The sequence below is a fragment of the Rhinatrema bivittatum genome, chromosome 3 (genome assembly GCF_901001135.1).
Source record: "Rhinatrema bivittatum chromosome 3, aRhiBiv1.1, whole genome shotgun sequence".
Taxonomy (NCBI): domain Eukaryota; kingdom Metazoa; phylum Chordata; class Amphibia; order Gymnophiona; family Rhinatrematidae; genus Rhinatrema; species Rhinatrema bivittatum.
In genome coordinates this window covers 82107066-82130310 of record NC_042617.1, presented here as the reverse complement: position 1 = coordinate 82130310, position 23245 = coordinate 82107066, and the positions used below count along the sequence as shown (strand labels likewise).

The following is a 23245-nucleotide window of genomic DNA, read 5'->3' as shown; positions in this document are numbered from 1 at the left end:
AAAGTCCATAAATTGCTATTAATCAATAAAGATTAGTAGCTTGGGATATATTCATTTAATGTTTGGGTACTTGCCTGGTACTTTTAACTTGGTTGGCCACTGTTGAACACAGGATACTGGGCTTGATGTAACCTTTGTCTGACCCAGTATGGCATGCTATTATTGAGCATGAGCAAGCAGACTGTTTCTCCAATAGCTACCAGACAGATGGAGCTCTCTGCCCTGCTGTTATGTTAAAAACTGTTATTTGTTTGTGAAAATGTAAGCAGCCCTTCATAGTTCCTGTTACTGTACTGGAATCCCACGGTTACTCTGCCTGTATATTAGAGCTTATAAATGTGCAAATCATTTTTATCAGTTGCTTGAGGAAGTTGAATCCCTGTAATTATTGTGATTGTCTTTGGAAAGATATTATATTTGAATATAATTTTGCATGTAAGAGATGAGCAGAGACCCTGTTTCTCCACTACTTAGGAGACAGATGGAGCCCTCTGCCCTGCTGTTATATTAAAAACTGTTATTTGTTTGTAACCCAGGACCTGAGATTGGGACCCAGAGCTGTCTGATCTTCTTGGAGACAGAGGTTTCCTTGGCTGAAGGCTGTTGCAGTGTGAATTCAGCTGACATCATCTCCCGCCCTTGAGCATTCAAACAGCTGCACAGCAGGACTCAAGCTGGGACATTGTTAGCAGTGTGAAGACTGTGCAAAGATTTGAGCTAGTTGCAAATGCATATTCAGTATTAGTTTGAAACCTTTGAGCAATTCTTCATGCATAAATCTCTACAGTATTCATGTGTTGTAGAATGAGCAGATTGACCAAGTTTCTGATTATTTAAGAAAGTTTAATGCTGTTATATGCTAATGAGGTGTGCAGTTTCATTTTTTTTCTGCTGGGTTAACAATTGAACTGCAGGTCTTTACAGCCTTAAACTTGCATAGTCTGACCATGGTAAATCCTATAGTAGTGTTGTACAATGGGGAAATTTGTATTGCATTTATATATTGAAAGGTTGCCATGGGCTTCAAGAGGAGGTGTGTCAGGGATTACAATGCATTAGAGAAGTGCTGCATGGAATTAGAAATGTGTTGCAGAAGGAAATTCAGGGAACTAGAGATATGCAGGGAAAGAGGTGCTGGGAATTAGAGACATCTTGAAGGAAATGCCTCCACGACAGCTTCAGCAACATGGAGCAAATCCCTGGCATTCACACTCCATTTAGATACCACTTCCTCGGGAAGTTCCCCTTGCTGATCCACTGCTACTGTGGATGCAGCCATCTCCCTGGCCCATAAGTGTGTACTACTCTGCCTTTCAATGCTGGCCCAGCTATTTCCTCAGCATCAATGACTCCCTGCTGTGATCCCTACCACCTCTGCTGCCAATCTGTCTCCCGATTGTCCCAAGACTTTTATATCTTAGGAACCACACTGGCCTCCAGGTCTTTTCGATAGCACTCTCCCCTTGTTCACAGGCATCTGTGAACATGGTCCATGAGGGTACATTCAGTTGTGACTGAACCCATCTTCAAGGAAGCACATGACTAGGTCAGCCAAAGCTGATAGTGCCCCTCCCTACCACCAAAAAAATAGAATGGCTGGCCATGAAAATCAAAACCTCTATCCACCGTACATATGTCTCTCTTCACAAATAAATATATGTACATTTACCTTCAAATGTCTTTGTATCAGAGTATTTCTTTGCTAGACTGCCTCATGCTGAGTCAGGGACAGTATCTCGTTCATTTCCAATTCTTTCATGTTGTCTGTTTACCAATCTGTGAGATGTGCATCTTCATGCCACTATAGCTGGCACCCTTTGCCCCTTCTTCATTCATTGGACTGTATGTACCAGCTAGGGTGCGAACCTTGGGGGCGTCCCACTGAGATGACATCATCCACTTCCAATATAAAAGGTCTCAGTATTTGCTAACAAATCGAGTTAGCAAGGATTCGTCCAAGCTATTCTGCCTCCTCGGACTTACCAGGGGTACCCAATCCTCGGGGATCTCGCTCTCTTATCTTTATTTCAGATTGCTGATAGGAACCGGTACTCGCTCCTCGAGGGCCCATGTTCCTGAACACTCTGAAGATTCTCTACTGCCTAAAAGCTAACGCAGATACAGACTCTTGTGAGTTACCACCACTCTCTCAGAGCTTTCCATGGAACCAGGTACTCGCTCCTCGAGGGCCTAACCCTTTCCAGCTACTGAGCTTCTTAAGACCTTATGTGAGTGTTGCCATCTAGTTCTGGCTATGAACACAGCATACCCTGTCTACTCACTATCTATAGTTTCTCTACAGCTCAACCCTGGGATCGCCTTGCCGGGCATATCTGCTCACTACTGCCACCTTTGGTGGTTCTACTAACCTGTCTAATAAAAGAATTATCTGTGTCTGTCTCCCTACCCAAGCCTAGCTGGTGGTCCCTCTCAGGATATCCTCCTGGGGGTGCAGTCATCTGCCATCGGCCCAAGGATCCACCTATCTACATTCCTCTACAGCTGAGTGTCCTCTCCAAGCACTCCGCTGGTACAGGGTGCAAACTCCTCCTTCCTCAGGAGCTGTAGCATAACAAGATTGCTACTCCCTAGCAAACCTAACAAGATTGCTAACTCCTCATGGGATCATAACAGATTGCTAACTCCTTCCTCCGTAGGAGTTAGTTTCGTACAGATTGCTAACTCTTCCCCCTCTTGAGGAGTAGAACCTAACAGATTGCTAACTCCTCCCTCCATGGGAGCTATAATCTAACAGATTGCTAACTCCTCCCTCTCCAGGAGTTGATCCATAACAGATAGCCAACTCCCATCTGCTTGCTCCTCCCACCAGACAGCAGATTCATAACAGATTGCTAACTCCAGTGGATCCGGCTTTATTTTGGAGAAGCAGTACTCCTGGGAATCCAGCTTAAGGTATGAGATGTCAGTACCCATGGACCCGGCACACCTCTCCACTTTGCAGGCTATACCGGGCCTGGCTCAACACATCTCAGAACAGCAAGAAACCTTGGAGAAACTTACTGCAGCATTCCATCAGCTTCACACACAGAAGATACAAGGCACAGCTTCTACTCAAGAAGGAGTAACTTTACTCAAGAGGAGGTAACTTTACTCAAGAGGAGGTAACTTTAAAGACTGCAGTTCCACTGGCTGCTCCTATTCGCTTCTCCGGAGAACTCCAGAAGACGCAGGGCTTTTTGAACCAATGCAGCATGCATTTTACTTTACAGCCTTCATTGTTTACCACGGCCCTCTCTAAATCCACCTACATCCTGTCATACTTGGGCCTTGTCGTGGGCATCTACCTTGTGGGAACACAAGGACCCTATTTTGCAGGACATAGAAGGATTTATGGACTTGTTTAAATCCGTTTTGATGACCCTGCTCATATGTCTGTTGCTGGGTTTGCTTTAGTGGACTTGAAGCAAGGCAACAGATCATTGGCTGAATTTGCCATAGAATTCAAGACTCTTGTAGCGGAACTTTACTGGGACCCCAGATGTCTCAAGACCCTCTTCTGCAGAGGCCTGGATACCCGCTTGAAAGATGAGCTGGTTGCACGCCAGACACCTGACTCGCTGGAAGAATTGATAGCCTTAGCTACTCGGATTGATTGTCGGCTCTGAGACAAGGTGAAGGAATTCCGGCCTAAGGTGTTAACTGGGTTGAATCAGGCCAGTACCCCTGCACCTCAGATGGGTCCAGCAATTCTTGCTGTTGACAAAGATGAACTGATGCAACTTGGTCATGGCCACTTGACCTCAAAGGAGAGAAGATTTCGGAAGAAACGCGGCCGGTGCATGTACTGTGGTCAGCCCAACCATGATGTCTCTGCATGCCCCCTTTTGTCCGGGAAACCGATGAACTTAAGCCCGGTGGGAAGATTGTTCTTGGGCCTGACTACATCCTCTCCTCCACTCTCTCTCCCAGTCTCCCTGTCCTATGGACCAGTCACAGTTCAGACTCCTGCCCTGGTGGACTCAGGGGCAGGAGGCAACTTCATTACTAGACGAATAGTGGAATACTTGAGGATCCCTCTCATCAAATTAAAAGATCCACTATTGTTGTCTTCCATTCATGGAGAGCCCTTGCTGGGCAACGTGACTTGTGAGACTGTGTCAGTTACGCTTTGCACCGGAGCACTCCATACGGAAATAATCTCCTTCTTTGTACTAGAAAAGGTCATGCACCCTATCGTCCTTGGGTTACCCTGGCTGCAAGTGCACCAACCCCAGTTTGACTGGGCATCCCTGGATCTCTCACGATGGGGCCCAGAATGTTATGGGAAATGCCTCAAAAAGGCCTCGTCTCTCATTTGTATGCCTATGACTCCAGCGATGGCAGGACTGCTGCCTGAATACGCATCTTTCAGGGATGTATTCTCCAAAGAAGCGGGTGATATTCTTCCTCCACATAGGTCTTATGACCGTGCCATAAGATTGAAGCCCAATTCAGAGCCACCGAAAGTACGGAGAATAAAACAATGTCTGGATACATTGAAGAAAATCTCCAGAAAGGGTTTATTCGACCATCAAAGTCGCCAGCCGGCGCAGGCTTTTTCTTTATGGGGAAGAAGGTCGGTACCCTACATCAGTGTATTGACTATCGAGGTTTAAATGAAATCATGATCAAAGACCGTTACCCCTTGCTGTTAATCTCAGAGCTGTTTGATAGGCTACAAGGGACCAAGATATTTTCTAAGCTTGACCTGAAGGGGGCCTACAACCTCATTCGCATTCGAAGTGGCGATGAATGGAAAACGGCCTTCAATACGCGGGACAGCCATTTCAAATATCTTGTAATGCCGTTCAGGTTGTGCAATGCACCTGCAACATTCCAAAATATGATGAATGACATCTTGCGGTACCTGCTATACAAGAACGTGGTGGTCTACCTGGATGACATACTAATCTTCTCCCAGGATAGGGAGACCCACATTGCAGATGTCAAGCAAGTGCTCCACCGTCTCCGCGGACATCAGCTGTACACCAAACTCTCGAAATGTGAATTTCACAAAGATTCAGTGCCTTTCCTAGGCTACATCATGTCAAAGAAGGGCTTTCAAATGGACCCTCACAAACTTGAAAGTATTCAGAATTGTTCTCAACCCACCAGCTGAAGGCCTTGAGGAGATTCCTGGGGTTCACCAAGTATTATCGCAGATTTATTAAGAACTATTCTTCTTTGACTGTACCCTTGACTGCGATGACCCGTAAGGGTGCCAATGCTTCAAAATGGTCAACAGAGGCCATTTCCGTGTTCGAGAAATTGAAGGCTGCCTTCTCCACTGAACCATGCTTGCGGCATCCAGACCCCAACAGATCCTTTATTGTCGAAGTTGATGCTTCAGATGTGGGGGTAGGGGCTGTGTTGAGCCAAGCGGAGACTCAAAGACCTTACAACCCTGTTCATTCTTCTCACGAAGATTTTCTCCAGCCAAGAAGAACTACGGAATCGGTGACAAGGAGCTCCTAGCTATAAAGCTTGCATTTGAGGAGTGGTGGCCATGGCTCGAAGGCGCTCAACATCAAATAACTGTCTTCACGGCTCACAAAAACCTTGAGTATCTCCGCCATGCAAGTTTGAATTACAGACAGGCCAGATGGTCTTTATTTTTCAATCGTTTTGATTTTGTGATTAAGTACCGATCGGGGGATTGAAACACCAGAGCAGATGCGTTGTCACATTCATTTCATTCAGAAGATGTGCCTGAGGAACCTCAGCACATAATAGATCTGAAGAAGATATCATTAGCATCCAGCCAGTCCGTTTCCGCTGGTGATGCTACCATCTCTCATCCAGCATCATCTACTGGAGATTCATCTTTAGAAGTGGATTTTGGACATTCTTCAACATCACCACTTCCACTGAATTCCTCATTGACGTCCACAGCAGCTCTACCTATTGCTGCTGATATCATCAATAACACTCTGAAAGATTCTTCCAAATCTCAAGATCCATCTGTCACCTTTGCAGAAGACGAAGTAGAAATTGAGATCAAAGAGGTTCTGGATGTTCGCAACCGAGGCAAGACTTTTGAATACCTTCTGATTTGGGAAGGCTTTGACCCCGATTTGATCACTTGGGAGCCACAGACCAATATCTTGGACAAAGAGATGCTTCATCAGTTTCACCTCGTGCATCCTTTCAAACCTAAGCCTGGTACCCGAAGAGGAGATCGCCCTTTGAAGGGGGATACGGTTGCGCACGTCGCTGCTCGACGCCCTCACTCCGCCCTCTTTACCTCTGTGGTGACTCCCTCCGGGTCTGATGGACTGCTAGCTGCCGCAAAGTTTTCTTGCCGTCTCTCTCCGGCGTCCCCGGACTGGCACGATGCTGCGGATCCGCCATGTTACTGATGATGTAGGGCACACATGCTCCGATGTATGTACCAGCAAGGGCGCGAACCTCGGGGGCGTCCCCCTGAGATGACATCATCCACTTCCAATATAAAAGGTCTCAGTATTTGCTAACAAATCGAGTTAGCAAGGATTCGTCCACGCTACTCTGCCTCCTCAGACTTACCAGGGGTACCCGCTCCTCGGGGGCCTCGCTCTCTTATCTTTATTTCAGATTGCCGATAGGAACTAGTACTCGCTCCTCGAGGGCCCATGTTCCTGAACACTCTGAAGATTCTCTACTGCCTAGAAGCTATCGCAGATGCAGACACTTGTGAGTTACCACCGCTCTCTCAGAGCTTTCCCTGGAACCAGGTACTCGCTCCTCGAGGGCCTAACCCTTTCCAGCTACTCAGCTTCTAAAGACCTTATGTGAGTGTTGTCATCTAGTTCTGGCTATGAACACAGCATACCTTGTCTACTCACTATCTATAGTTTTTCTACAGCTCAACCCTGGGATCGCTGTTCCAGTACCTGAGGGACTTCAGCCCTGCCGGGCATATCTGCTCACTACTGCCACCTCTGGTGGTTCTACTAACCTGTCTAATAAAAGAATTATCTGTGTCTGTCTCCGTACCCAAGCCTAGCTGGTGGTCCCTCTCAGGATATCCTCCTGGGGGTGCAGTCATCTGCCATCGGCCCAAGGAGCCACCTATCTACATTCCTCTATAGCTGAGTGTCCTCTCCAAGCACTCCACTGGTACAGGTGCAAACTCCTCCTTCCACAGGAGCTGTAGCATAACAAGATTGCTACTCCCTAGCAAACCTAACAAGATTGCTAACTCCTCATGGGATCATAACAGATTGCTAACTCCTTCCTCCATAGGAGTTAGTTTCCTACAGATTGCTAACTCTTCCCCCTCTTGAGGAGTAGAACCTAACAGACTGCTAACTCCTCCCTCCGTGGGAGCTATAATCTAACAGATTTCTAACTCCTCCCTCTGCAGGAGTTGATCCATAACAGATAGCCAACTCCCATCTGCTTGCTCCTCTCACCAGACAGCAGATTCATAACACAATGCATAATAAAGCTCTGGAATTTGTTGCCAGAGGAAGTGGTTAGTGCAGTTTGTGTAGCTGGGTTCAAAAAAGGTTTGGATAAGTTCTTGGAGGAGAAGTCCATTAATGGCTATTAATCAAGTTTATTTAGGGAATAGCCACTGCTATTAATTGCATCAGTAGCATGGGATCTTCTTAATTTTTGGATAATTGCCAGGTTCTTGTGGCCTGGTTTGGCCTCTGTTGGAAACAGGATGCTGGGCTTGATGGACCCTTGGTCTGACCCAGCATGGCAATTTCTTATGTTCTTATATTCTTATGTTGGTGCTGCTATTTTGCCCCCCTTTTGCTGCTTTGAGCAGTTTCATATCACTGTTGGTGCTGTGTTTCCCTTTTCATGATAACAAGTTCTGAATGCCACTGTTGGTACTGCTTTTCCCTCACATGGTGCTTTAGGGTATTCAAGTCAATATTTTATGTATCCTTTGCCTTGGGGTGTTCATTCAGCTATTTATGAAGTTTTGCCCTTCTCATGGTGCCCTGGGCTGTTATGACATTTTTGCCTCTCCTTTGCACCTGTCATGATGCTTTGAGCACCACTTTGCCCTATTCTTGGTATATTGGACTCGGACTGATCTTCCTTCTGCTGCTGATGCCTGCCTGCAAGTTTCATTATACTTGGACAGAAACCCACAATGTTAAAGCTCAAAATATGATGCATTACTTTCTTTACTGACTTCAATGTAAATCAAATGAACAAAAGAAATGAATGAAATTCTGGAACCCGAACATCTTTAATGTTGATATTATTGCAATAAGCATAGATTTTATTTAATTGAGCAATGCTTGTCCAGTAAAACTGCTCAAAGAGGGTAGGGAAGAAAAATAGTCAACTATTACACCTTATTAAGAGGGCAAAACAGGTTTGAAGTAAAATATCCTACTACTAACAGCAGTTGGTAGCATCTTTTCACAATGATACATCATCCATGTATAATTTTTAAGACTCATGCACTGATGGATTATATTCACCCTGAAAGCTTGGATCCATCTCATAATGATAAGGGGACTGTTCCACCTTCATGTATGAAAGAACTGTCATTTCCCAAACTAAACATCCAGGATAGCTACGATTTTATCAAAGATGTTTCAGACGTCTTAATTATATTTTGTGGTGTCAGTGCATTCTCTGAATCTGAATTTCATGGAAATAATGTGTCTATTAAACATCTAAAATTAGATCCTACAGAACTATGCTTACTGAGTGAATGTCCCCATGGATTACATCCCCATTACTCTAAGTGACCTGCACTTTAATCTCTCTGTTCTCAACCTCAACAGTTCTGTCTCTTTTTGTCTGTTTTTTTTCTTTACTCCCCAACCCTGTCTTAAAGATTAAAGTTAGAATACCATTAATATAAAGAGGATCACTGAAGTTCTTAAGATTACATTACCAAAGCATTTTAGAAATTCGGGAAACACATTTTCAGATCAGTAATTACTTTTATTGAGCATTTCATAATGTTATTTAGCATATCTGTATTGGGAAGATAATGGGAAGAAAACTGTGATTTTGATATTTAGCTTCCCAATACAGTTCAGTGGTTATAAGGTAAATAATACAAAATGTAAAGTATATATATGTAAAAACATCCAAAATAGTTTAATATTTTTCATCATTATTTTAAAGTTCCAGATATTATTTGTATTATACCAGTTGCAAACTACTGAGTTACTAATGGTGGTTGAAACAGAGATGAGTGAAAGATAAACATTCTGTGGTAATGCTGCCTATTTAATGGAACTGTATCCACTAATGTAAACACCATTTCAGAAACCTTCCCATTCACTGGAACTGTGATGTTGTCTTTTTGTATTTCCATTTGCCCTTCTGATAATATCTTGTGGTTTTGTATAAAAAAAAAAAAGAAAGAAAGAAAGAAAGAAACCCTGGCTCCTTCAGCACGAACCTTTTACTGTTTTCACAATGAAGATTTTGTGACACTACAGCTCGGTACCATAGCCATTCAGTGGGGACAGGCAGAGCAAGCTATATTCTGCAATTCTGCTTTGGCACTTCCAGTGGGTAAGAGTTCCTTGATAATATACATATTTCAATAGAAGAGCAAACGAAAGTAATAGTGCAATGGAGTTTTGCTAAGTTAGCTAAGTCAACATCATAGCCTTTATCTTGAGCTTTCCCTAAATTCACTTTTAAATCATATTGCGAATGTTTCATAAAACAATCATGTTTGATATACAAAGCATTACTGGTATAACAGAGCATGTTTTGTTTTTTTTTATTAATGCCTTTAGGCATTCCCCTTGCAGAAGTGGTCTTCATCTTTCTGACTTCACACAGGCCAAGATCTTGGATTTGTCTAGAAGCTCTCCTTTTTTTTTTTTTTGCCTTCAGCGAAAACTGCTGAACGTGGAGCCTGCACTCCCTGCAACCGCAAAATCTTCTCTCTAAACAAAAAGAAAATGGAGCCTGTCACCACGACCAGCAAAGTTTTTTTTTTTTTATTATTCACATTACTCTACATGTTTATCTCTTCAACCCCATCATCCCTGGGGAAAGGCTGTCTAGAATAGGGGAAGAAAAAAACCCCGTTCTCACTGTATCAGAGATTGAAGGAGGCCCTGCCTCTCGAGGCATGGGCCGTATAACTGGGCAGACCTGCGGCAGGCAAGAGGGAGGGGGGCACAGCCTAGGTGTGGAGAGGGGGGGACAATGGGATTAGGGGCCAGTTCAAACCTGAGCATGAGCCAATGAGACAAGGAAGGCGGCGTCTCTGAGCTCAGGTACTTAGAGGTAGGGCGGGGTGGGGGGAGCACATTTGCAGCCTGGAAGCGAGAGCAACAGGCTGACCTCAGCACGGCTGTGCTACAACAGTTTTGCTTTTACTTTCACTTTGCCTCCAGCACGGCTGTGCTGTAAGAGGAGCAGATCAGCTATAGGAGCAGGAACGATTTCTTTGATTACATCATTGGGTAAAGTACAAAGATTTTGTGGCTGATAGGCAAAATGTTGAGAATATTAATGGTAATTTTGTGTTGCTAAGGTCTGGAAGGTATGCTCACCCCCCCCCCCCCCCTTTTGCATTGAGCTGGCTCTGCATTACCAGTACTTTATTTAATGAAAAGGCTTTGAATGCATGGCTGCTTCTGCCTGGAATGTTATTTTATTTAAGGAAATGCCTTAGCACATGGCTGGTTATATATATTTTAACTAATATATATTTAGTGAAATGCCATGGGCACATGGCCACACTTTACCTGTTATTATATATATATATTTTATGAACTCATGGCTGGCTTTCAGCACAATGCTTGCTCTGCATGTTGCTGTATTTATTGAAAGGGCAGCGAGTGCAGGGCTGGTTATCTTTCACTTGTAGCCTCTTAAGAAACGCCATTGAAGGGGTCTACACATGGTGAATGCATAGGTGGTTAGAGCACATGGCTGGCAGTAGCAGGCTTGGTAGCTCAGTGGTTAGAGCACTGATCTTGTAGGCTTGCTTTACTTTAAAATCGACGTTTTCTATGTATTGCTTTACCCCTCGCTCTCTAAATTGCTAGGAAGTGGGCAGGCTTCATGTCTACCATGCTACCTCAACAACCTGTGGATGTGCTTTGTTATACCTAAGTAATCTGACAATTAAAAAGTAGCCAGCATCCCGTAGTTGGGAATTCTGATGATATGTCTATGGGACAGCGGTACGGCATTTGAGTGCTCAGCCAGGTTAACAGGATGTTTTTTATATTAATCCTAAAGGTGATATTTAGTATTCGGTTACCATTTAAAGGGACAGCTGTCCCATGTGCACGTTTATACTGAATTATAAGGAGTACAGGACCCTCAGCTTGATAGATATGATTTAGGCTGCGCTATGCAGCTCTATACAAAGTAAATTAAAATATTAATGAAAGGTCGGCTTACATCTTAGCATGGTATTGTGGTTCTTATTGGAAGGGCTTGCCAGCAGAGGTCAGCACATGGCAGCGGCCATTTTGGGAGGTCAGCACATGGCAGCGGCCATTTTGGGAGGTCAGCACATGGCAGCGGCCATTTTGGGAGGTCAGCACATGGCAGCGGCCATTTTGGGAGGTCAGCACATGGCAGCGGCCATTTTGGGAGGTCAGCACATGGCAGCGGCCATTTTGGGAGGTCAGCACATGGAGTTTCAGGATTTTCTTTTACTATTACTTTTCTTTTACTCCCCAGGCCCCCCCCCCAATGCGCCGGCACTCCCGCCTCTCCACGGAGTCCGGCAGCCCCTCGCCCCCCCCCACCTTCCCCAGCTGTCCCCACCCCCATCCTATTCCCGTCCAGCCCCCCCAAACTTGCCGGGCCCAAAAGTGCTCCCCCCCGTAACCCCGGCTGCTCCCTCGCACACCCACGTTTGGCTACCTATTCATATGCCCCCCCCCAAAAAAACTGTGCGGGATCTAACCATTTAATATGTCTACACAGCATGGCTACCACTCAGTTTGCTATGGCTTGTGCCCCGTCCGCACTTATGCCGGACCAGGCTCAGGCTCCAGCCAAGTGAGCACGTTGGAAGCCAAGCAAATTGCAGGAAAACTTCGCGGCAACGCCAGAAGTCGAAAAACGTAAGACCAAGACACAGAGGAATAAGAAGAGGAAATCCGCAAGCACACGACAACCGCGTAGCATCAGCCATTTGGGCTGCTATGTACCGGAGCAGCCCCCTCCACGGGGCATGACCCCTGCAGCACCGACCCCTGCAGCACCGCCACGAGAGAACTTCGGCAATGTTACCGAACGACAGCTGCGTCAGCTCATGGACCAAACCTTGTCAGCGGCTGCTATCCATGGCACGGACAGGGTGAAGGCAATGCTGGATGCCTTAACGCATACCACTAGCCCATCCCCTGGCTCAGTGCCCATCGGTCCACAGCACTGTGCAGCGGGCAGCTCCAACAGTTCAGCTGGCAACACCCAGCCACCAGCACGTCAACAGACAGCTCATGGACAACACGGGCAACCACAAGAAGGACAGAACTGTGAGTACCCTGATTTAAACCGGGGCCAGGGTAATGCGCAGGTACCCCCAACACAGCCCAGTTACCCACCACCAAGGAATGGCAGCGAAGTGTGGCTGGGGCCACAAAGCGCTCCTACTGACATTTTCGCTGCTATGAAAGCTATTTTCGATAACTGGCATGGGCAGGGTAATGCTAACACTAGCCCAACACAGGAAACAGGGCAGTCAGGACGACCCATGGGGGATATTTTACTTGTGACACCAACCCCAGCCACAGCTACAGCTGTTGGAACACCAACCCCAGCCACAGCTACAGCGGTTGGAACAACGGTGGGTCAGCTGGGGACCAATGGGCACAATACCACTGGTAGCTCAGCCACGAATGGCAATAACGCTGCACAATACACATGTACAGTGGGCTCACTAACCGCGCATGTGTCAGAGGTGTTAAAAGAGAAAATATGGCGCAGCGAATATGTAGATATATTTGAGCTGCTCAGGAAAGAAGGGGAGGGTTCCGATCCCAAATGCCACGAAGCGTGCAAACTCTCAGCTAGGGAGAAACCCTTCATCGCTAAGACGCTAGCTAATTGGTCAGCAGGATTCAGAATTCTGTCATCCATCATAGGTCAAAAATTTCCTGAAAAATGTTGCTCCTTAATTGCTTACCAGGACGTCATTTGTGGTGCTTATCGCACGTATGGTGGTACGGCTTGGTCGGAGTATGATGAGCAGTTCAGAAGGAATATGGCTGTGAACCCAGGTTTAGAATGGGATCGCAAGGATATTGACCTCTGGCTCTTAAAAATCACACCGTACCGACCGGTGCAGGAGGTTGTCCCTGGCTTCGCTGGCAATGCATACCAGCCGAGTACATGGTTAACTCCTCGCCAACATACTTTTACGGGAAGATTTCCATTTCGGCAAGGTCAGCCCTTTCGTCAAGGGCAAAGGTGGGGGCAAGCCACTAGATTTAGGGGCGGGGGGACTCCCATCTGTAGGCTGTTCAACTCTGGTTTTTGCAGATTCGCTGCTGCCTGCAAATTCAGACACGCCTGCATGGGATGCGGTGCAGGCCACCCTCAAACAAAATGCTCAAGGGGAGGAACCATCCCCCACACAGAGCAACAATAAATTCATTAGAGCACCTACCCCCATTAAGATACATAGCTTGCAGGTCTGTTTAAAGGGTTATCAGCCCAAGGAGGCCAGATGGCTATACGAAGGGTTTTCCCAAGGTTTTCACATACCTTTCATGGGGCCAGAAACCACCACAGAGGCTAAGAATCTGTTATCTGCGAGGAATAATGAAGAGGTCATTGCACTAAAGATCAAAAAAGAAAGCGACATGGGTAGGGTGGAAGGCCCATTCAATGACAAACCTCTACCTCATTTTAGGATTTCCCCTCTTGGGGTGGTTCCCAAAAAAGAGCCAGGGGAATTCCGAATGATTCACCATTTATCCTTCCCAGAGGGTGGGTCAGTGAATGATTACTTGGACCCCGAAGCATGCTCGGTCGCCTATGCCTCATTCGACCAGGCATTAGACATGGTGAGGCATTGGGGGCAAGGGGCATGGTTGGCAAAAGCCGACATTGAATCAGCCTTCCGCTTGCTTCCAATACATCCAAGCTGCTTCCATCTGTTGGGGTTTCAATTCCGAGGTAAATATTACTTCGATAAATGCCTCCCGATGGGCTGCTCTATATCTTGCGCCTACTTTGAGAGGTTTAGCACATTTGTGCAATGGGCTGTAGAGCAGGACATCGGGAAAGGGAAAATCATACACTATTTGGATGATTTTCTGTTTACCGGCCATAGGGACACACAGGCCTGTGCGCAAGCCCTCGAAGCATTCACCCGGAAAGCTGACGAATTAGGTATTCCGCTAGCTAAGCACAAATCAGAAGGACAGTCACAAAAATTGTCATTTCTCGGTATCGAAATTGATACTCTGCAAATGGTCACACGCCTACCGCCCGCAAAACTAGAAGCGTTACGCGCCAACATATCTACTACCGAACAATCACGCAAAATCACGCTAAAACAAATGCAGTCACTCATTGGTCACCTCAATTTCGCTTGCAAGATAATGCCCATGGGTCGCCCCTTCATTAGAAGATTGTCCCAAGCTACAGCAGGTATTCGCAGGAGCCATCATTTCATTAGAATCACCAAGGAGCTCAGGGAGGACCTCATAGTATGGAAGACATTCCTAGGGGAATATAATGGGCGGACAGTTTGGAGGGACCCAATCATGACCAATAGGGAGCTGCAGCTCTACACCGACGCAGCGGGGAGCGCTGGATTTGGGGCCTATCTGGCTGGGAAATGGTGCGCGGAACGATGGCAAGTACAGTGGGAAGCCATGGGTTTACTCAGACATCATTTTTCTCAAATTGTTCCCCATTGTTGCAGCAATACACATGTGGAAAGCATGTTTCCACAACAGAAGAGTGGTTTTTTGGTCAGACAACATGGCGGTTGTACAGGCGATAAATTCTCTCACCGCTCACTCCCCTAGGGTCATTAGGCTATTGCGGGATTTAGTACTGCTCTGCCTGCGCATTAACCTGGTCTTTAAGGCTAAGTACGTTCCGGGGGAAGCTAACGGCATCGCTGATGCATTGTCTCGTTGTCAGTGGTCTCGTTTCAGATTCCTGGCCCCGGAAGCAGAGCATCAACCTTATCGCGTCCCTCCTCGGATTTGGGAATTAGGGTGCCCGGAATCGCCTCCATATTGAGATCGGCTCTGGCAGAGAGTACGGGGAGAGCATATGCACGCGGCTGGAGCTTGTTCCAAAAATTTTGCCAATCAAATAACACGCAAGTTCAGGGGACAATGACAGAGAGAAATGTAATGACAGAGAGAAATGTAACAGAGTTCTTGCTCTACCTCAAGAACTCGGGGGTATCAAGAGCACAGGCAGGGCAACATGTAGCTGCTATTGTTTCCGTCTCCAAACTATGGGGTATAGGCACAATTAGCAACTCCTTTCTCATAAAAAAAAGATATTAGAGGGTTGGCGGAGACAAGAACCAGTTAGAAGGGACGCCAGAAAGCCTATCACACCAATGCTGCTACAAGCACTGGTAAAGGAGCTCCCCAGCCTAGTTTGGGACAATTATGAGGTAAAGCTATGGACCGTGGCTTTTTCACTAATGTTCTTTGGGCATTTAGAAACAGCGAGCTTATCCCGAGGGCAAAGGTGACCACCAGGGCATCGGATGGGGGTCTCCTGATAGAAAACATAAGGCTGGTTAAGGAGACAGTACAGATCTTTCTCAGGCGAGCAAAAACTGATCAACAGGCAGTAGGTCGCTGGATTACATTATACCCGGCTCATACGGGGGAGATATGCCCCGTAAGGGCTACGACAGAATACCTCAAAGTACGCCCGCTGGGGGGAGGGCCCTTACTAAAACACAAAGATGGCAACGCACTATCGCGTTACCAGTTTATCAGTATACTACGCAAAGGCTTGGAAAAGATAGGGGAAGACGCGGGAGCTTATCACACACATTCATTCCGAATAGGCGCAGCATCCTTCGCCAGCAGCAGCGGTTTAAGCGAAGATCAAATTAAGGCGCTAGGGCGGTGGAAATCCGGTAAATTCAAAACATACATACGACCCAATAACCAGACAGCCCAATGAACAGTTTCACTGGGAAACATAAAAAGCATATATTTACCGTCCTGTTACACATAACCGTTTTATTTTGTCCATCATAGACTCGTCAGCGGGGAGCGCGAAAGTGATATGGATCATGGGGCACTCGTACATTTATTGGGCGCACATTAGAAACAAGAAAAAGACCTCCAGCGAGCACATGGGCATACCGCGTAGCAAGGCCAGCTTATTCTGGCTCGGCAAACGAGGGATGAGGTGGGTCCAACTAATGCCTTGCATCCTCCATTACGCCAGGCAACTACCACAGCCTGATATTATCATCTGTAATTTGGGCGGTAACGATTTGGTCGCAGTCAAAAACATTGACTTAATAATCACGATCAAGAAGGACTTGACTGCAATTAAGGCTATATGGCCAGCCGTGGTATTGGTATGGTCCCACATTATCCCCCGATTGGTATGGAGGGACGCGAGGTCGCACAAATCCATCGAAAAAAGCAGGCGCAAATTAAATAAAGAAGTGGGCACATGGTTGAGAGCTATAGGGGGATATGTCATCAAGCATGATGATATTTCGCTCTCATGTTCAGGCATGTATAGGCCGGATGGGGTTCACTTATCAGACGTTGGGGTAGATATCTTCATCCTCGCCCTGCAAACGGCCACAGCAGCTTTAGTTAATTAGTGGGGGTAGAAAACAAATAAGGTTTTACTGTTTCCTACTTTGGCGGGTGCCCTCACTGGAGCATAAGGGGATGTATCGCTGCATAGAGGGGAAGTTTTTGGTGTTGGGGGAAGGGGAGGAGCACAGCACCAAGGACTTTGCATAGGGGGAAAGCGGGGGCATGGATATAACTAAGCATGGCGGAGACCGAGATAATGGCCGGTCTGGGGGTGGCCCAATGAAGGCCTGGCATAAGCAATAATCGCGGCCCGCAAGGCCAGGGGTGGGAGGAGGCGGCAGAATACTGCACGGAGTGGCAGTAGCCACGGAGGCGTTCACGGAGCGGGATGCCAGTGGCGGGTGTTCCCCTTCACGGAGCGGAAGGCGGGATTGGCATTCACGGAGCGGGGTGTCAATGGTATACCACCTTCACGGAGCGGAAGGATGGAGGGCTGCCGTCTCCAAAAAAGCATTGGGGTGGGAAGAACAAGGAAGGTACCGGTGAGGGCATGGCATTTAGCTAATGCCAATTGTTTAAGCTGCTGCAATATAAAGTAATAAGGTTATAATGTTAAATTTTGGCTGTGGCCGTTTCTTCCACTTAATAAAAGTTATCCTGGTTTACCTACTCTGTTGTCGCGTGGTCAAGGGTGGGAGGGGCGGTCGTCCGTGAGCTACGGCGTGCCAGAGTTAAGACGAAGATGTGCATTGCCAGCTTCTTTTTGTCAGTCCGAAAGTATGGAAGGAGATAGCTTTGTGGTACAGCGGATTTTGTGCCTGTGTCTTTGCGATTAAGAATAAAAGGTTAAAAATCATCCCTTAAAGCAAGGAAGAGAAGGAGGGGGCGGGTGGTGGGCGTTTCCCGTCTTGCTCGGCTCTCCGAGGCTGGCAGCGGCCGCCTGGAGTCTGGAGAAGCCTCTGTCATAGGTGCTGCAGAGCGCAGCGAAAGCCCCGCCCCCTCCCGCAGACGGACAGCGCCGGGCGTCACGTGAGCCTTCCCTCCGCCCCTCCCTCTCTCTCTCTCTCTCTCTCTCTCTCTCTCTCTCTCTCTCTCTCGCACTCTCCGGGAGACAGAAGCTGGAACCTGACGCCGCTAAAAAGGCTCAGCGCTTTGCCTTATCCAGAGACCTAGGAAATTTCATTTGACCCATTACATGCTTCCGATCTATTACAGGGTGAGAAAAAAACAATCCATTCAAGTCGATATCGATCTTGTTTGTAGGGGCGAGGAAAAGGAGAGAAAAGGAAAAAAAAATCCGTATCCGGGGCTCAGCTCTATTAAGGATGCACAAGGCTGGGTGCGTGCAGCATTCTGAGTAGGTAGATGACAAGAAGATGAGATGGTGGAACTGACTGAGGTACCAAGTTAAGGCTGAATGCGGTGATTTATTATCTGTGTTTGGAAAATAGAAAAGCATTTTTCTGAATACTGTAGTGAGCTGCATGTATTGTAATGGACCCGTATATTGTGTATTTATAGATTTGTGGAATCGATTCTATAAAACAGCTTTAGGGATGAAGATCATTTTGGAGAGGATGGAGAGATATTTTGGGGGGGGGGGGGTATGTGCTAGGCTTTACGAATATTCTGGGACGATATCAGTGTGAGAAAATAGAAGAATGAACTCCAGTTTGTTTTAGCATTTTTATTTTGTTTGGCTGATATTATGTACTGGGGATAAAATCATACTTTAAAAATGTTAAATAGTCAGAACTGCGGATCCTGTATAGAAAACAAATCAATCATTCTAGTAGAGACGAATTAGATTCTAGAAATGATGTAGAAAATGAAGAAAGAGATTAATGATACTGCTAGCCTGATTTTGAAATTAGAGCGCTTCTGCTTTTGGCTGCAGCAAGGTTGTTTCCATAGCCTTCATTTCAACCTGTAATTTGTGGTCTCTCCTGGTCTTCCCCGCACACAGAGAAGCCTATATAATAAGGATTCCCCACAGAATTGTAAATGCCATTCACTTAGTCATTTATGAGATTATATAATGTCCTATGACATTTTGTTGTCACTGTTTAAAAATATGATTGGTATCTGTGGAAATGGCACCTGCTATTGGAAACGTATTTCTAAGGACAAAGGGTTATCTCTGTGGTAAATCTTGTTTTAATTCGGTACAGTAGAACTGTACTAGGTGGAATTGTTTCAAGAATTTGGAACATTTTGCTATCAGTATTTTTTTTTTTTTTCCTACTACCTCGCTCAGGACTGGGGAAGAGAGAAATTCAAAGATTCTATCGTTATAGGATAGGAACCCATATTAATAAAACGCATGTGCAACATGCCTTAGTTAAATAACCTATTTACCTATATGTCTTCTCATTTTGAAATGATATAGGGCGTGATACTGATTTGGAATCCCCAAATCTGATAAACAGTGGCATCATTCATTATAATTATTATTTATGTGCTTGTGTTGTGGGAGATGGCTGGGTTGTCAGTTTCTTGTATGGTAGAAGTTTGCAGAGTGGGATCCCCCCTGGCTGTGTGGCTCTCAGCTGACACCTGTAGGGATCGCTCTGCACTGAGCGAAAAAAGCTCTTGGAGCTCCCTTCGTGAAACCTGGAGCACAATGCGGTGCAATAAATTACTGCTAGTTTCTGCTTGTAAAAAAAAAAAAAGGTGTTAATTAGACATTGAATTTATCTGTCTAGGTGATAAATTAGTAGGAAAAATATGCATGTATGCACTTGCAATGGCAAGTTAGCAGGGCTGTGTATTGCACAGTTGCATTATTTTTAGTAAACACCTCGCGTATCTAGAAATAGAATATTTAATAAAAATATAATGATTTCGCTTCACGGTAAGGCAAAACGCTCTTGTCGGTGCATTGACACATGTGTTGTGATGTTTTCTGGAGATGTTTGCCTTCATACCTTGTTCTTGAAACTGGAAAGAAAAGTGAGATAGGCGTGACAGCTTACATTTGCTTTGCAATGCTGCCTAACCTAAAATTCAACCGAAATGGAAAGCTTGGGAGTAGGGCGGTCAGTGAAGTATCTTTAATGATCAGTGAAAGAGTAACAAATACCGTTTCCGTCTGTAGGGGATTAAACACCTGATATTAGCTGAACTGAGGTGTGAATAATGTCAACAGCGCATGACTCAAAACGATTATTTTCCTACTGTAGCAGGGGGGCATCATTTCAACAGCAATAGAGGCCAGATGTCCGGAGGGGGGTGGGGGAATAGTTCATATTTTTCTTTACAAAGCTTCCTGTGAAACTATTTTATATTCCAGCTCACTCCGTGAAAATAAAAAGGGGAAAACATTATATTAACCCTGGTTTGCATTTCCCTGATGGGGGTTTCGATCCTGTATGCCTGTGTTTAAACGTACTTGAAATCTGGGACAGTCTGGCTTGAATTGATGCTATTATGTGAAATAATATTGTAACGCAAATGCAGAGTTAAAAAAATAATATTAAAGTTCTCAAGGGAAATGTGGAGAGCGATTGGTTCGAAAAACACTTGCCTATGTCAGTTCTAATTTTTTCTTCTTGTTAGACAATACCTGGTAAAATAAGAATGGAAATGTACTAGGTTTAGGTTCAGATAAATGCCGCTTGAAAGCTAGGGTATTCCTTTAATAAACATGCAGAGTTTTTCATAGGAAATAACTGAAAACATTGTATGTTCTCCCTGTGTGTTAGCATAGAAGAGGCGTCTCTGGTAAATCGAGGCAAGCAGTGACAGATATTTCCAAGGCTGCTGCGACTATTAGCTTTAGTTAAACAACGATAGTCACAATAAACTGAGCCAACTTGTCTGCTTTAAGGTTCACATATTGCTTTTTATTTTATTTTATTTTTTTTTGGGGGGGGGAGGAGGGGTTCTTGGAATTTATTTATTTATATATATTTTGTTTAATTCTTTACAGATTTATGGGTACTAAGCCGAATGCAAATATTGGGATCTCTCGGGTTTGGCAGTGAAAAAGAGAGAAGAGGAATTGCCAAGCTTTACATTTTTTGTAGCTTCCGAGCTGGTTGACATTTTATGGGTTTCAGCCCTACCGGGAGAAGAGGCAACTCGGAAAGTCATGAATTATGATTCATGTCGTCTGTTGTAGTACCATGGCATTCAATCCATGATCTGTCCTTATTATCTGTTATAGCAGATAAAACTGGAATTGTAATTGGTTTGCCGAGGAAAAAAAATCATATCATACAACCATTGGAAAATACAGCTTGTGGATATCATGTGAAGGTGGGAGTCACTCTGGTTTTCTGATTGCATACCGGGTGTGGATCTACTGGAGAAAATTCCCATGCTTTAGATTATGGGATTCTGGTGAACTTCTGCCTGCTCTCCCTACACACCCTACCCTACCCACCAAAATCAATAGTAATCAGCTGGTGCCTTTGTCGAAGATCTAGGTTATTGCAATCACTTGGCCTTTTTAGTTGGATTTGATTCAACAGCAGCACATCAGTTTTTCAGTCCTTCAGAGAATTTTTGGAAGATATAAACCTTCCGTAAGAGCCTCAAACTTTCAAATTACTCACCATGGCTGGTATTATTAAACAAGGGGCCTTCATACTGTGGATGGCCTTAATGTTGGGTTGCTTGGTAGACCTTAGTTATGGCTTGGAGTTTCCTGGAGCTGAAGGGCAATGGACACGATTCCCCAAGTGGAATGCTTGCTGTGAGAGTGAGATGAGCTTCAACATGAAGACTAAGAGCTCCAGTGGGCTGGTAGTCTATTTTGATGATGAAGGTTTCTGTGACTTCTTGGAGCTTATCCTCCATGAAGGAAAACTCCGACTCAGCTTCTCCATCTTCTGTGCTGAGCCTGCCACGCTGATGACGGACACCTCTGTGAATGACAATGTCTGGCACTCTGTAGTCATAAGGAGGAACTTCAAGAATACGTCTCTTATCTTGGACAAGGAGACCAAATGGGTAGAAGTCAAGTCCAAGCGCCGGGACCTGACAGTCTTCAGTGACCTTTTTATAGGCGGGATTCCGCCGGAGCTACGATCAGCTACCTTAAAATTAACGTTTTCAGCTGTCAAGGATCACGATCCGTTTGAAGGCTGGATAACGGATGTCCGGGTCAATTATAATGACACATCTCCTTTACAGAGCAATCAAGTGAAACTGGAGGACAAGGGGGACCCGTGTGCCAAAGAAAAAGTGTGTCTGAACGGCGGGACCTGCATTGTGGTGAATGATGAAGCCCTGTGTGACTGCTCCCACACAGGTTTCCAGGGCAAGGATTGCAGTGAAGGTAAGGCCTTGCTTCTTTTCTCCCCTTTCTTCTGGTTTTCTTCATACCCACTTTACATTTTTATCATATTTTTCTTTTGGGGAGGAGAGAGTAGAGAATGTGTATGTGTGTTGGTCGAGGTGTCAGATGAAGATTGCATGTTCTTATAGGACATCTCTCTTTTCATTTCTCAGGCTTTCTGCCCCTTCTGTTTCTTCTTCTCTGGAAGTGCACCAAGTCTGTCCAAGGCTAATAAAATAGTGAATTTTCACCTAGGGCCTGAAAACCTTCCACCAAGTCTTTTTTTTTTTTTTTTAAGGATATCCACCAATTTTATTGTTGAATTCTTATGGCTACACTGTACCAGTTCTAGTGGAAGGTCCACAAACTAAGTTTGGGAATCATTGATATAAAATAAATCCCACACAATTGCTTCCATAGTTGCTCAGTTTTTTTGTGGCTCTCCTTGATGTCATCTTTTTTTATTTTCCAAACCGGAGGGCAATTTTTAATTGCTGCTATTGTGCCTGTGTCACACAATTACAGTTGCTGAGAGATAAGCAAGCATTTTTTGAACAAGAATTCAAAGAAAATAATAGACATGGTACAATTGGCAATTATGAAAGAAAGTGCATGAAATAACTAATATATCAATATAGATGAAAGTAAGAGAAGAAAAAGAAGGTTATTTGACAAATCAAAGAGAATACTAAGAAGGTACTCAGTACATGATTTTTAGTTTAGTGCCTTCACATTCTTTTTCATTTTAATGACTTTCACATACTTTTATATTCTAACCTTAGGGACAGAGACACATAAATAAGAATATAAGAGCATAAGATATGGTATGCTGGGTTAGACCAATAGTCCATCCAGCCCAGTATCCTGTCTGACAGCATCTAATCTGGGTCAGTTGGAAGTACTTGGAAGATAATCTTACTCATTCCCAGATGTAGGAAGTGATGATCTCTCTGCCTGCTTAGCTAATAAGTATTAATGGATCTGTTCTGTAGAAACTTGTCCAAACCTTTTTTGAACCAAGCTATACTACTATCTTTGCCCACATCCTCCAGCAACAAATTCCAGAGCTTTATTATTTGTGCACTGACTGAACTTTCTCAAATGTATTTTAAATCTGCTACCAGTTAGTTTCATGACACATCCCCTGGCCTAGTACTGTTTGAAAGAGTAAACAACCATTCACTATTCCATCCCAATCTTGATTTTATATAGCTGTATCATATCACCTTCCAGTCATCCTTTTCTCCAAGCTGAAGAGCTCTATCCTGTTTAGCCTTTCATCATAAGGAAGCCAATC

At 45.1% G+C, this 23245-nt stretch overlaps 1 protein-coding gene across 6 annotated transcripts in view; it reads left to right on the top strand.

Moving 5' to 3' along the window:
• Window positions 1-10138: 10138 nt before the first annotated feature.
• Window positions 10139-23245, top strand: part of NRXN1 (neurexin 1) — a 2509029-nt gene continuing 2495922 nt past the window's right edge. For all 6 annotated transcript variants that reach the window (XM_029593411.1, XM_029593405.1, XM_029593410.1 and 3 more), the window contains exons 1-2: window positions 10139-10391; window positions 20596-21948. In XM_029593411.1, the coding sequence (XP_029449271.1) occupies window positions 21225-21948 (724 nt within the window). In that variant the 5' untranslated portion in view covers window positions 10139-10391; window positions 20596-21224. The remainder of the gene's footprint in view (window positions 10392-20595; window positions 21949-23245) is intronic.